Genomic DNA, 14,775 nt, shown 5'->3' with positions numbered 1-14,775 from the left:
CCCGGGCCGGTGGCGGAGGCGGAACCGACACTGTGGATGTCTGCACTATGACATATTACGTTAGGCCGAGTGGAGCGAGTGAAGCTTAGCGAATGCCCGGAAGCGATTGCCTTATCAGCTACCTGGGCTGCATGTTGACCCCACTACAATGCCGCCCTAGAGAGTTCAGAATAACATACCGTGAACATCTCGCCGATTTCCTTTCTTTCTTCTCGCCAAACCTCACGCGACCCGTTTCACAATGGCCTCACTCTTCAGATCTGCAGCACGACTGCAGCCCGCCGCGCGAGCATCGCTCCGCCAGCCCGCCCTTCGTCGTACCATGGCATCCCAAACCACGACACGCAACGCCAGCGCAGCCGCTGCTTTCAAGTCGAATGTCGCCGACTCAGTCGAGCAATCTTACTTCCCAGACGAGCCAATTGCTCCCACTATTCGGACTGAGATCCCCGGGCCAAAGTCGAAAGAGGCGATCATTGCATTGGACAAGGTGTTTGACACACGCTCGCTGAACATGATGGCAAACTACCAGAACAGCTTCGGAAACTACATTGCGGATCTTGACGGAAACGTTCTGCTTGATGTCTACGCTCAGATTGCTTCCATCCCTATCGGATATAGCAACCCAGCCCTTCTCGCGGCGGCTACCACACCAGAGATGGCCTCTGCCATTATCAACAGACCTGCTCTGGGAAACTTCCCACAGCACGACTGGGCGGAGATCTTGGAGTCCGGTATCTTGAAGGTCGCCCCCAAGGGCCTCAATCAGGTATTCACCGCTCAAGCTGGATCAGATGCCAACGAGCTTGCGTACAAGGCCGCTTTCATGTGGAAGCGTCGCCAGCAGCGTGGTGGCCCAGACGTTGAGTTCACTAACGAGGAAATCACCTCATCGATGAACAACCAAGGCCCTGGTGCCCCCAACATGTCCATCTTGTCCTTCAAGACTGGGTTCCACGGTCGTCTCTTTGGTTCTCTCTCCACCACCCGCTCCAAGCCAATTCACAAGCTCGACATTCCCGCATTCGACTGGCCTCAGGCATCATTCCCAGCGCTCAAGTACCCTCTTGAGGACCACGTTGAGGAGAACGCTCGTGAGGAGGCTCGCTGCTTGGCCGAGGTTGAGGAGATTATCACTACCTTCCACTCTCCTCCAGCTGCTGTCGTTGTGGAGCCAATTCAGTCCGAGGGTGGCGACAACCACGCCAGTCCATCTTTCTTCAGGGGACTTCGTGAGATCACAAGAAAGCACGACGTTCTCTTCATCGTCRATGAGGTGCAGACTGGTGTCGGTGCCACTGGCAAATTCTGGGCTCACGACCACTGGAACCTCCAGGACCCACCTGACATGGTCACCTTCTCCAAGAAGGCTCAGACCGCTGGCTACTACTTCGGCAACAACGAGTTGAGGCCCAACAAGCCTTACCGCCAGTTCAACGTAAGTTTAGGAGTTACTTCGAGTTAGAATTGAGGATGCTAACACTCTTCTCAGACATGGATGGGCGACCCAGCCCGTGCCATACTCTTCCGCGCCATCATTGACGAGATCGCCCGCCTTAACCTTGTCGAGAACACCGCTGAGACTGGTGCATACCTCTACGGAGGCCTTGAGAACCTCGCCAAGAAGTACCCCGGTGAGATCAACAACCTCCGTGGAAAGGGCCAGGGCACCTTCATTGCGTGGGACTCCCCTCGCCGTGACGAGGTGCTGAAGAAGGCGAAGAATGTTGGTATCAACGTCGGCGGCTCTGGCGAGCGTGCTGTACGTCTCCGACCCATGCTCATCTTCCAGAAGAAGCATGCAGACATCTTCCTCGAGGCGATGGAGAAGATTCTAAAGTCATGATGGAGCGAGTAATTGGTCACGACGAAATGATTTTAGCGATGGTGCTTTCCAGTCGATGCTGAAAAGAAGCACGATAGGTCTTGGTGGGTAGGCGTTTAACAATGGATCACGATGTTTTTGAAAGATTAATCAGTGTATGCTCCCTTTGAAAAAAGAGGGTTCTGGTGGATGAGGCGGGTACCTGGGCTTTGTCGGCGTTGTTGTGAAAGTTGTTATCAACCAGGCAGACTCTACCGCTGCGAGCATCCGAGAGCGTAGAGCAGATGTAATGTCCTTGAGGGCAGCGGCCGTGTGATTTCCGCCGTCAGGGTGAGAGTGGTGGGTTTTGAAATGGTGTGAAGCGGTGTTTATCCATTGAAAGTGGTAGGAACAGTCAGAGTCTGGGCAGGGGAACTCGTATGGAGCACGCGAAAGAAGGCTGCAAGGGATCCGTAGGCGCTGATGAAATTGAAGGTTGCCGCCCTTACCTGTAGCAGGCAAAAAATTGTATGTGTGCAAAAACCACAGCACGAACAAGAAGACATGATTCGGTAAGACATTCGATTCTCCACAGTTGACTCTCCGCAAGCCTGCTGCTATTTGTGCTTGTAGCTACCTGTTCGTGAGCGTTGTCGTCGATTCACCACATCGAGAGGCGGCAATCTTCAATTTCACCAGCCCTTAGGATGGATATATTGTCTTTAAGTCTTGCTCTGCCCAGCTGGCGCATCGTCTTCCGGTTGCTGGGAATCACTATTACTCAACTTTCCTCACACAACTGACTGACCGCCGTTTCAATCAGGCTTGGGCGGATCCCGGCACGACTGCAGGTGTACATTTTCAAAGGCCGCCATTTTCCTGTCCCGGGCCGAGCCCTCTAACGTGGCACTTGGACGCCGGAAGCAGACGCGTGCCCAACACGTCACCAATGATGACATGTCCTAGAAACAAACCTGGCCGCGGAGGACGCGAGCAGTTTCAGCCCGAGCATCAGCGATGTTCCCTGTTCAAACTTACATTTGACATCCTGACCGAACTATCCCCTGATCTGACTCGCCCTTGCCAACCAGGTCTACCCTGTCATAACGAGAAGACATGGTCGGAAAGAGAGCTCTTCCAGCCGGAGTGGACCCCGTACGCAAACACTCGAGCAAAACACCAAGACCATGGAGCTCTCGAAGTGCTGGCAGTCGGAGAGATCTTGAGAGAGGAAACAGTTATYACGACGAGGTGACAAACGGTAATGGCAACGGATATGCAGATGCCAAAGGAAATGCTAGACCTCGTCCCAGGATTTGGCGTTTCAAGGATGCTGCGAGGACAGCTTTGGAGGATAAACACCGAGACGATCTGAAGAAGGCTTTGCTGGACAATGTCAAAAGAGATGAATTGGAGTGTTTCCGGAAAAGTGATGAAGAGCTCAAGGAGATCAAGAACAAAGCTGTGCGGAAGTTCTATGAGGACCAGAACGAGAGGCTTAATGACTGGCTACATGTCGATGCCATTGTGATGGCAGTCGCTGATGATGTCCTTGAATCTATGGATCCGGATCCTGACAGAGATGGTATTGCAGAGCGTCATGGAGGCCTTCAAGACCATGCAGGTCACATTCAAGAACTGCTCCCTCAGGAGGAGCAGGATAAACGGGCAAATGCTGCCTGGAAGGCGAAGTGGGCGATTAACATCAACGTCATTGCAAACATTATTCTGCTGATTGGAAAGATCGTGGCTGCGTTCAGCAGCGGTTCTCTATCGCTCATCGCATCACTGGTTGATTCTGCTCTGGATCTGCTTTGCACGCTCATCGTGTGGACTACCAACAAACTGGTGGCATGGAGACTAAACGCACTACAACGACGCTTTCCAGTTGGAAGACAACGTCTGGAGCCCCTGGGGATTCTGGTCTTCTCTATCATCATGGTCATCTCCTTTGCACAAATCTTGCAGGAGTCTGTGGAGAAACTAATGCCATTGAAGGGCAAAGCAGAGTCTCTCCCGCCAGTAGCTATCGGAGCCATGGGGGCCACTATACTCATCAAAGGCATTATATTCTTCGGCTGTATTCCTATCAAGACGACACAAGTACAAGCCTTAGCTCAGGACTGCAAAACGGATGTCATCTTTAATACCCTCACCCTCGCGTTTCCTCTGATCGGCTCCGTCGCAGATGTATGGTGGTTGGACCCTGCCGGCGCTGGCCTGCTTTCTCTGTATATCATCTACGACTGGGCATCCACTTCCTTTGCGAATGTCACGCGACTTTCAGGAGAAGCAGCGGACGACAACCTCACTAAGAAGCTCATGTATCTTGCTTACCGCTTMAGTCCGGTTGTTCAGGGCTTTAAAAGCGTGACGGCCTACCATGCGGGAGACGGAGTCTGGGCTGAATTTGACATCCTTCTGGATCCCAACACGAAGCTTTCGAGGTCGCATGATATTGCGGAGACGCTACAGTATTGTTGCGAGGGCCTTGATGAGATCGATCGGGCCTTTGTTACGACGGATTATAGTTCCAGTGGACCTACGGGACATGCTGCTTGATTATCTTCGAAGCGTTCTTGTCACCCGACCAACGAAATCTGCCAATATGGACGTGGATGACACTTTTGAAGATGACTGCTGCTTTGATGCAGAAAAGCTTTGTGGGTTAAAGGGGGGGTTTTCATTGCATGGGAGGTACGAAAAGTAGCATTTTGAAGCGGGCGTATTTCCAAAGCAAGGAACTGTAGATATCTACTTGTGAATTACATGCATTTGAATAGGCGTATAGAAAATGTTGGAGACATTTATTAGATCAAAGCTAGTAGGATTTACCTAGGTACCTGTGTTTGCAAAGACGCGAAGCTAGCTTTACGTAAGCTGAAGTGTTTCCAATGGCGGTGCAATGAGATACGGTTAAAACTTCTAGTCCTCTCTGAATTTACCATTAACTTACTACTACCGCACTACGCGCGATCGACTCAGACCGCAGCCCATCTACTAAATCGTCCGCGCGAGATAACACCATCGATTGGCTAGGTCGCGAGTGTGACACCATCTCAAGTGCTGCCTGTCGCTGAGTTGCTGACCTGGCTACGCGTGTCTATCATACGGTAAGTCAGCCCGTGTGTTCCTTCCTCGCGCTCAATCTACAACGACCGCCCTCAATCACAGCCAATGACAAACACCGCCAGCTCACCTCACCTCACCTCACCTCACTTCACTTCGCTTCAATTCACCTCCACAAATCAATGGTCAACCACAACTGTTACAATCCCGCTATCCTTACAAGTGCTTCACCACGCTCTTGAATTTCAACTCGCAAAGCAGAGTAAACATTACCTTGAAACATATTGACGTGATAGTGCAGGTGCTTTTGCCACAAACCACAAACAGACGTTCTCTTCGCCTTTGCGGAATGAGCCGGTGACGAGGTGCAACTCTGCGGCCTTCGCTCCTCTGCGGCCGCGGCCATGGAGCCTACAACGGATCAAGACGTTTTGATGCACGATGGCGACGTGGTAGAAACGACGGAATTCTCTTCGCGCATCACTCAAACTCAGCCCCAAGCTCACGATGCTGATAGTCGAGCCAAGCTTGGACTTGGAACGCACCCATCCCCAGTTCCTAGTACCATTGGAAGACCGCCCTTCCAGGCCGCCGTCGCCCCACTTAAGGGAAGCGGACTGAAGCGAGAAGTGACTCTGCCTGACCAAGGTCTGCTGGTTCGCAAAGATGGACCAAGGCCCGCAAAGTTTGCTGCATTACCATATTCGACCTCCCAGACCGGACTTGTCTACGACGTTCGAATGCGATTCCATGTGGAGAGCGAACCTTCCGAAGATGATCTCCATCCGGAGGATCCGCGCCGCATCCATGCCATCTTTGAGGCTTTCGTGAACGGAGGCCTCGTCTGGAGCAGTCAAACTGAGACGGAATCTTCTGGAGCCTATTACATGGGGCGTATAGACACCCGCAAGGTCACAAAGGAGGAGGTCCTTCTCGTCCATTCCGAGCGACACTGGGACTGGGTGCAAAGCTTGGCCAGTAAGACCAGTGACCAGCTTAAGGTTGAACGACAGCATCCGGACGTTAGCAACGATTCGATCTACCTGTCCACAACCACGCCTTACTGCGCCGCGCTATCTGCAGGCGGTGCCATTGAGGCGTGCCGGGCCATCTTCCTAGGCAAAGTGAAGAACGTATTCGCGGTGATCCGTCCTCCAGGACATCATGCCGAGCGCGAGGACGCCAAAGGATTTTGCTTCTACGACAATGTGAGCATTGCCGCAAAGGTATGCCAGAGGGAGTTTCGTGGAGATACAGGCCCACAATGTCGTAAGGTCTTCATCTTGGACTGGGATGTACATCACGGCAATGGCATTCAGCAAGCCAACTATGACGATCCCAACGTCTTGTACATATCACTACATGTACACATGAAGGGCAAATTCTATCCGGAGGGATCATACCGAGACGATCGACCTGTCTATGGAGACCATCTCAACTGTGGGAAAGGTGCAGGTTTGGGCACGAACGTCAWCATTCCATGGAGCAGAAGAKGCATGGGCGACGCCGATTACATATACGCCTTCCAGCAGGTTGTTATGCCCATAGCGACCGAGTTCAACCCAGATCTTGTCATCATCGCGGCTGGTTTCGACGCTGCAGAGGGCGACATGCTTGGAGGCTGCCACGTAACGCCTGCTGGATACGCGCACATGACACACATGCTGATGTCGCTCGCCGACGGCAAAATTGCCGTCTGTTTGGAAGGCGGATACAACCTCAACTCTATTGCTCGCTCCGCTCTTGCTGTTGGTCGTACGTTAATGGGAGAGCCACCAGATCGACTTTCAAGTCTAACTCCTACCAATTCGGGCGTGGATGACGTGAAGCTCGTTCAGCGTCAGCAGAGCAGGTTTTGGGCGTCGATGTATCCAAAGGACATATCCGCAAGGTTGGCCGGACCGCTGCATGGAGAGCGCATGCACAACGTTGTGCGGAAGTGGCAAGCTGAGACCTTGTACGACGACTACTCTATGCATCCGTTGTTCATTAATCGGGAGCGGCTCGCAAAGGAGTTTGAACAACAAGTTCTCGCGACGTAGGTACCCTTGCTTCAGTCAATGCGATGAATTGTGCTGACAACGAAAAGACCAAATTATATGGACGCTCGGCCACTCCTCGTCATCCTTCATGATCCTCCTGAGATGATCGCCTCACCTGACCCTCGAACAGGGAAGATCGAGCTGCACAACACGTGGGTGGTAAGTGACACTAATACATCTCTGCTGCTTCTGCAGACAGATTGCTGACATGATCGAAGACTGATATCGTGAAGACCTACATCCAAGAAGCAGTGAGCCACAAATTTGCCGTCATCGACATCAATCTTCCAAAACATGTCACAGACGATTCGGATGCCCATAATCACCAAGAGAATGCGAGCACCGAGGCACGGATCAAGGAGGCATCTGAACTTCTGACGTATCTGTGGGACAACTACGTCGAGCTCAGCGACGCCACCCATGTCTTCCTCCTCGGAACTAACATAGGTCATGGAGCTATCACGGGCTTCATCAAGGCGAATGAAGAACGCGCTCAGCGTATGATTACAAAGGCCATCTCGTTTGTGGAGGACGTTCCCCTTTTGTCGTGCAAGTCTCAGACGAACGACTACTTGCCAAACTGGTACTACTCCCACTCCATGGTCTTCATTGCTAAAGAGCACGCGTACTTTTCCAACGAGATTTCTAAGAAGCCCAAAAAGCGCTTCGGAGCCATCACTAGAACTGATGCTGGCTGCATTAGCGACATGCTTCTTGAGGCCAGGGAGATGGTCTTCAGGAGCTTGCTCGATGAAACGGAAGACTGGAGGGCCAAGGCACCGAGTGAGGACGACACGGACACATCCTCATCGGCTAGTCCGCCCAGGAAGCCTCCTCCGGTTGGCAACTTCGTACTTTCGCCGAAGAAGGCAGGCGGTGCGTTGACAGGGAACATGAGTCCGAATATTTAAGTTTAAGGCGATTCTGCGATTATGGCTACATCTGGTCTTCTGGCGCTCTGGGAGACGCAGAGTAGTCGAATACCTCTCCTTTATAGGAGATACCGTGGCCTGTCCGCGCCATAAGTCCCCTGAGGGTTAGGGTTGGGGTAGCGAGACATAGCAGTCGAGAACAACAGAATCGTTGGAGCACCCTTTCACGGTCGATGCGTCGTTGTTACCATGCCATGGTAATCGTTTCCTCGAAGATCAGGTCGTAAACCCAGTCAATGAGGTTGTTGTCCTGCCTATTGTATTTCTCACACGCAAATGATATTTCGGGATAAACTTTACCCTGAGCGCGTCACGTTCGGAAATGCGTAAGGTACCCACCTATTTCTCCGGACTACACGACGACCAAAACATAACTACACCTCCGAGCCCAAACGATATTCCTCCTCCCCCTACTTGAAACCCCCCCACGCACCTGTATTGCGCAATACTTTCGCTAAGCTGGAGAACCAAGAATAATCGCGGCGCCCGGCGCCCCTGCGCCGCTCCTCTGACAACATGCTTCCTCAATGCCCAAAGTTGACGCCTCTGCAGGCCCGCCTCTTTGCGTCTGTGACCGCGCTCGCCCTTCTGGCGTTCGTGTACTGGTCTTTGTCAAGTCCACACTTTGCATATGCGGCCGAATTGTTTCTAGATGGCCGCGGCTTGCCGAGAAGTAGCGGGGAAGACCACAACTGGCACAGAATAGAGGACCTGGTCGGACTGGAGGAGAGCGATGAGAGATCAGACACGGGCGAGGATGAAGGTGATCATCAACATCATTCCTACGAGAGGAGAGCCGTGGAGCCGACCCAGATTCGAGGCAACAACGTGGACACAAAGTACGATGTCGCTGCGGGGAACACAACGATCTTGGAATACCCTCGCACTCTTCTGGAGGGAAACCGCACTGAGAGCGGCGATGGACTGCCGAGCGATTTAGAGGAGAGACGGTTGGATAGCGTGAGGCATGCCGACTTGCGCAAGCGCAACGAACTGGGCAACGAAATGGGCAACGTTTTGGAAACGCGACAGGAAGGTGATCTGAACAGGACGATCTACATATCGGCCAACGTCTGCCGACAGCCAACATGGAACGGGACGGGACCTCAAATCGAAGCACCGCCCCAATTGACACTGTATGTGTCGACGAAAGAGAACAACACCGACCTTGGGCCGGGCGCGGGCAACATCTCTCAAACGATCCAGCCATTCAATGGCGGATTCGCTAATGCTTCAGTGGTGGGAGCGACTGGTGATTGGCGTCTGGCTGTGTCTGCACCGGAGCTGCCAGAAGGCTTCACAGGCTTTTGGACCTATTCGCTAGCGGCTTCGATCGATGGCTACTTCCACTCTGTTGAGACCTCGGACGCCTTTCTGTTCCTCGTTGACACAGATCACAACTCTGCGCTCTTAGTGACTGACAACCTCACCATATCCGAGCCATCGGACACAGTCTACCAGCAGTGGATGAATCTCACCGCACCCTTTATCATGTTTGCAGCGAACACAAATCTCACTGGTCTATGGGGCATGGAGAATTCCTACTGCGGCCTTGATACCTTTGTTAAAGCCAACGACCAGATCGAAGCAAGTCGAGAAGATTTACTTGGCCAGGAGACGCACGTGCAGATGGGCATGATCACGCGTGGCCTCGGGAAGAAGCCCAAAGAGCAGTTCCTTGTCACCAACCTCAATAGCTCCAGTGAATATCGTGGATTTCTGGCCATGAGGGGCAATTCAACTGATTACGGGGATGGCGTGGTTGGCGGCGGCGGCAAGGTCTGGCAGCCAGTATCCTTCACAACGAAGTCTGACGGCAACTGCCAGCTTCTTTATAACATGACGTTCTGCGATGAGGTAGCATACGCTGTACCCGCCAATCCGAACACAATGGCCACGTTCGAGGAACTGCAATCCTTTTACGAGAACTACACTACCACGTGGTGGGCACCATTCAACTGGACCCTGGCCCAGATTCCTTGCAATACGACAGCCGATGCACAGTACTCGCTTGCGAAGACTTGCAATGATTGCGCAGCAGCGTACAAAGAATGGCTTTGCGCTGTTTCAATTCCTCGATGTCAGGACTTCACAAATGACGCAGACTATCTGCAAATCCGCAATGTTGGTCAGCCATTTTACAACAATGATTCGATGCTGGATTCGGAGTTTCTCAACTCCCGCTACGTCGCCATGCCTAATGCGCCTTCCATCCAAGGTAGCAATGCATTCGACCAGACCTACATGTCGAGCTTTGCCACAAACCGGTCCCGTAATCAGCAAATCGACGAGATAATCAAACCGGGGCCGTATAAGGAAGTCTTGCCTTGCGAAGATCTCTGCTATAGTCTTATGCAGAGCTGTCCTGCGTCCATTGGATTTGTATGTCCATATCGCGGGCGAGGACTGGAGGCCGGCTACGGGGTGAGAAGCTCCAATGGGGTCACGTGCAGCTATTTGGGAGCGGTGTATTATGTTAATGCTGCTGCTGGTGCCGGAATGCCTGTCTGGCGGGCTTTGGCGTTTGCTGCTGTCTTAGGATGGACCCTTGCGCTGACATGATTGATGATGGAAATTTAGCGAATAATGAGAATGGGAGTGGTTGCTCAGGACTGTCCTGAGAACATTTACGATTTTACGCGGTTCCGCGCTCTTCTGGATTGCCCTTCCCATGTTTCCGAACTAGGCGCCCCTTGCTGTTGCCGATGCTTGAGGTTGCGGGCACTACTTGCCGCGATTAACGATGTTGGATTCTCTGCAAAAGCGGCAACACGACCAAGAGGATATTATTCTCAGTAGGGCACTTGACTCTCTGCGAGACAGCCCATTTTGGTTACCGTAGCTACCCTTTCGCGAGCATGGTCGCCGATTGACTACTAGGAGAGCCAGCGACTTTCAATTTCTCCATCCCTCGGGGCTGCAATCTACTGTTCCCTGGGTCATGGTTTGATCTCTCACGAGCTACAGATCTTCTCATCACAACGCGAACATCTCCCTTTGCAGACCCGCCCGTCTCGGAGATTGACGACTCACAGCAGGTAGGCGACGGCTCTTGATGTACGCACAATCGAGCAGTATCGTCCCCTGTTGTGAAGCGACCACGCATCGAAACATCCTCTGCGCACAAACAAGTTGACTAGTAGTAGTTCTGTGACGCCGCTGCGTTCATTCACAGACTAAGCGAGGTTCATTCACATTGCCGTCAGGCATCGACTGCCGCCGCGACTTGACCACGACTCTGACTACTCCAATCACCGCTGCGATCATCACCTCCTGTTTCTCTTCACCTTCAACAACGTCTTCGACTACACCAACATCGTCAACAACGCCTTCTTCCCGCAACTCTCTTCCTTGGCCATTGAGTTGCCTGCATAACATCGTACTGTGCTAACGCAGCATCATCGATCGCAGCGCATCCGCGACGCGCTGCGAATCGTGCACCGCATACACGACAAGGCGGCGTGTGTGCCACTTGTGAAGTTGCTGCGTGGACTGTCACAAGCCGAACGCTTGACCAACTCTGCGTCAACCATCTTCTCATCAACCATCTCTCCATCGATCAGCTCTACTTCGCCAATCACTCCGCTCTTCTTCCTGCTTCTTCAGAAAGATTGGCATTCCGCCTACCGCTAGTCCGTCACATCTCTTTCTGTGGCGCCTTCGAAGCTGTTCCAGAGCTAGCTATTCGATGTGAAAAGCGCTGAGCTCACTCACCACAAGACTTTGGCCTGCACTTCGACTACCCATTTCACTTTCTTCCAACTCTATCGACACATCACCGCTTGTCGCCAAAACACATCGTCGCTTCTCATAACAACGAATCATCCTCGCTTCTCACCCAATCGCTCGCACGACCTTGTCACCGTACTCTCACTTACGCAGCATGTCTGATGCTAGCTCGACAACGAGTGCGCAATCCCCGAGCAGTGAGGATGTAAAGCCCAGCCGGATCGTCTCTCCAGAGCCAGACTCACTCTTCGTAGGCCAGGATGCGTCCGAGAGACATCCTGATCTCGCTGCAAATAAGCCGGTGGAGGATGCCTTCAAACTCACTTCCGCCGATTCTCCATCGGAGAGCGGCAAGTCTTTACTGGATAAGGATGGCCGTGTCCCCAGATACGATGCCAGCAAGGAGAGGCTGCCGGCCTGCGGATCCTACTTTCCTGATTTCATCCTAGCAGAGGAAACCGTCACGAAGGTTGTAGAACATGTTCTACAAACCTATACCGAAGCCAAGCTTGCCGGATACTACAATGAGGCGATGGAGACTGTATGCGGGCCTTCTGGCCTTGCTGACTGTCGGATCCCATCCGACAGATACAAGAAGCCAGGCTCTGTCGCAGCACTTGGTCCAGCCGGTAGCGGAAAGTCCAGTGCGATCAACTCGATCATGAGCCAGAAGAAGGTGGCTTTCGAGCATGATGGAGATGATCGAGGTACATATCTCGTGCACGAGTACCAATCTGCCATGCCCGACCAGATTTCGACATTTCGCGTCGTCGCAACCTACTACTCCCAGCAAGATATTAACAGACAAATTATCACGCATTACGGCGACATGAACGAGGCGATCTTTGAAGATTCTGGCGAGCATTCTGAAGGCAGTGAGAGCGCACTTAAGCAGAAATTCCAGACTGCACTGTGCTTCTTCACCCATCTTCTGTCGCACAGGGAAGAGTTTTAAAATGACGAGTCTGCGGAGGAGTTTTTCAGTGACAACGGCGAAGAGGAGATGGACACGGTTTGCACAAAGATTTACGGCTTTGTGAAGGAGTTTCTCGCCACTCGGGAGGTGAGCAACGATGGCGAGGAGCGCTACGATGTAAACAGCGAGTTGGAACTCCAGGACGTCTTCAAGCGTGTGTGCCGTCCACCCAAGGGCCGAGGATCCAAAGTCAAGAAAGGCTCACCCTGGCCCATCATTCGCAAGGTCGTGGTACACCAGAACATTCCCGTCCTCAACCGCGGCGTGATCCTGGCAGACACTCCCGGCTTCAATGACCAGAACTTGGCTGTCGTTCAGAACACGATGCGATACCTGAAGGTTGCAGGCACCATTCTTATCTTCCTCACATACAAGCGCATCGATCAAAATTCACCGCTGGACCAGCTTCTACGCGAGTGTGTCGCTCTTGGCAGAACCAACAACATCCGTCTGGTTGTCACTTCGATCGATGAGATGAAGCCTCTGGACTTGGAAGACTTGGATGCGGAGGGCAAGGCTTCTTTGGAGAGGGTAGAAACGAAGCACAGGAGAATTCTCTCCGAGATCAAGGAAACTGAAGCTGCCAAGAAGCAGGCGAAGGGCGTCGACAGTGCCAAATTTGAGGCCATGGACGGGCGGTTGGATTTTTTGCTCTCATCTAAAGCGAAGGCAGCAGCAGCGGTAAAACAAGCCACGATCGAGATTCGTTGCCGCGACATCCAAAACAATTTGAAAGGCAGACTCAAGGCGATCGACAAGTCGAAGGACACCCCTGATCTTCCCGTCAGCTTCATCTCCAACACGCAATACCAGCTCCACGTCAAGGGCTACGATCCGAAGGACTCCGATCCAAAAGAAGCGCCGTTCCTCGATCTGCAGGCCACCGGGATCCCACAGCTACGCCAAGTGCTTCTCGCCATCCCGACTATAGGGAAGCTGCAAACTCTCAAACAAATTGTCACGAACCAGCTTCCAAACATCTTGAACGGTGTCACTGGTATTCTGACCAAGTCCAAGCTTGAGAGAATCACTGAGGTCCGCAAGATTGTCGACAGGGTCCTTCACAAGCACACTCAGCCGGTCGCAGTCCTCATCGCCTCGATCATCCAGGCGTTCGAGAAGCAGGTTACTGGAACCATAACGAATAACCTTCCCGAGTGGCGAGATGAGGCACAGTCCCAGTTGTCCCGATGGGCGGAAATGAACGCGGGTACATTCAAAGGCTTCTGTGCTAGGGGTGGGGAGTGGGAGACCCACAAGACCCACGGCGACATGAGATGGAACCGCGACCTCGTTGAGATCTCAGCCAACAAACWCCATCCGGCCTTTAACAAGCTCAACAGTGACCTCGAAGATATCAAGAGGGTCTTCTCACATGATGTCCAGGATCTTTTCCAGGGACTGTGCGGCGACATTCGCTATTCGAAAGATGCGCAGGGCAGTGTACTTGGACCGTTCCTCAGCTTCGTCAACGGCACGGCCATCGAGATCGCCGAGCAGATTGTGGATGAGCTTGACGAGTTGAAGGTCAAGATCGATCAGTGTCGCCATGCTGCGACTCTTGATGTGGATGGGAGCTACTTCGCAAAGGGCATGGGAGACACCTACAAGGCGGCTACGCTACTCTCAGCCAAGACTCACATTCCCAAGGATCTCCCATCTCCACCGAAGAACAGCACTGGTGGCAAGCGTAAGCGTCGGGCGAAGAAGCCTACCATTGGAGCAGCCCGCGTCGAGGTGATCTTGAACAAGTTTCGAGGCGAAAGCGGCGAGAAGAGCATTTTCCTCACCGTCGGTCAGCTTGCCAAGGAGGATCTCACGGCGTATCTGAAGACGTGGTCTGAGAAGTGCAACGGCATTATCGAGACCGGATACGGCAAGATCGCCACGTACTTTGACAATCACTTTCAGAAGGATGAGGTCAAGGAGGAGGGTGATATCACCAGTGGCTGTGGAGAAGATCAAGACCGCGGTCGAGGCGGCCATCAAGACGCTCAAGACTGCAGAGCCGCACATCGCTAGATGTGAGGCTTACGAGCAGGGTGAGATCTGAAGCTCTCTGCAGTGACTCAAGAGAACGTGCAACGAAAGCCTGCGCGAGAGACATGCGGAAAAGCTTTTGAGGTTCAAGAGCAAAGGATGGTTGAGATCTGGCACGGCTTATTTCCATGGGCTCTAGCACTCTAAAATTGATGAAATTGACATGAAGATGATGCTGATGCT

The 14,775-nt window shown here is 52.7% G+C and overlaps 5 protein-coding genes; all 5 read left to right on the top strand.

The window, feature by feature from the left end:
• Positions 1 to 241: 241 nt before the first annotated feature.
• On the top strand, positions 242 to 1,846 carry RCC_09378 (probable 4-aminobutyrate aminotransferase; the record flags this gene model as incomplete). XM_023774620.1 has 2 exons in its annotated part: positions 242 to 1,438; positions 1,493 to 1,846. 2 exons carry the CDS (start codon positions 242 to 244, stop codon positions 1,844 to 1,846), a joined length of 1,551 nt encoding a protein of 516 aa, XP_023630388.1.
• Positions 1,847 to 2,920: 1,074 nt separating this feature from the next.
• Positions 2,921 to 4,366, top strand: RCC_09377 (uncharacterized protein; the record flags this gene model as incomplete). The annotated part of the gene is made up of 1 exon (XM_023774619.1): positions 2,921 to 4,366. One exon carries the CDS (start codon positions 2,921 to 2,923, stop codon positions 4,364 to 4,366), a length of 1,446 nt encoding a protein of 481 aa, XP_023630387.1.
• A 911-nt stretch (positions 4,367 to 5,277) lies between these two features.
• RCC_09376 (related to histone deacetylase A) lies at positions 5,278 to 7,826 on the top strand (the record flags this gene model as incomplete). XM_023774618.1 has 3 exons in its annotated part: positions 5,278 to 6,911; positions 6,963 to 7,074; positions 7,134 to 7,826. The coding sequence occupies 3 exons, from the start codon at positions 5,278 to 5,280 to the stop codon at positions 7,824 to 7,826; spliced, it is 2,439 nt and encodes an 812-aa protein (XP_023630386.1).
• Positions 7,827 to 8,363: 537 nt separating this feature from the next.
• Positions 8,364 to 10,409, top strand: RCC_09375 (related to MID1 protein; the record flags this gene model as incomplete). Its single annotated transcript, XM_023774617.1, has 1 exon — positions 8,364 to 10,409. The coding sequence occupies one exon, from the start codon at positions 8,364 to 8,366 to the stop codon at positions 10,407 to 10,409; it is 2,046 nt and encodes a 681-aa protein (XP_023630385.1).
• Positions 10,410 to 11,730: 1,321 nt separating this feature from the next.
• On the top strand, positions 11,731 to 14,574 carry RCC_09374 (uncharacterized protein; the record flags this gene model as incomplete). XM_023774616.1 has 2 exons in its annotated part: positions 11,731 to 12,488; positions 12,561 to 14,574. The coding sequence occupies 2 exons, from the start codon at positions 11,731 to 11,733 to the stop codon at positions 14,572 to 14,574; spliced, it is 2,772 nt and encodes a 923-aa protein (XP_023630384.1).
• Between the last annotated feature and the right edge of the window lie 201 nt (positions 14,575 to 14,775).

Source organism: Ramularia collo-cygni, assembly GCF_900074925.1.
Source record: "Ramularia collo-cygni strain URUG2 genome assembly, contig: RCC_scaffold17, whole genome shotgun sequence".
In the NCBI taxonomy this organism is placed as follows: Eukaryota; Fungi; Ascomycota; class Dothideomycetes; order Mycosphaerellales; family Mycosphaerellaceae; genus Ramularia; species Ramularia collo-cygni.
The sequence above is the reverse complement of the archived record's forward strand: the minus strand, read 5'-3'. Positions and strand labels throughout refer to the sequence as shown.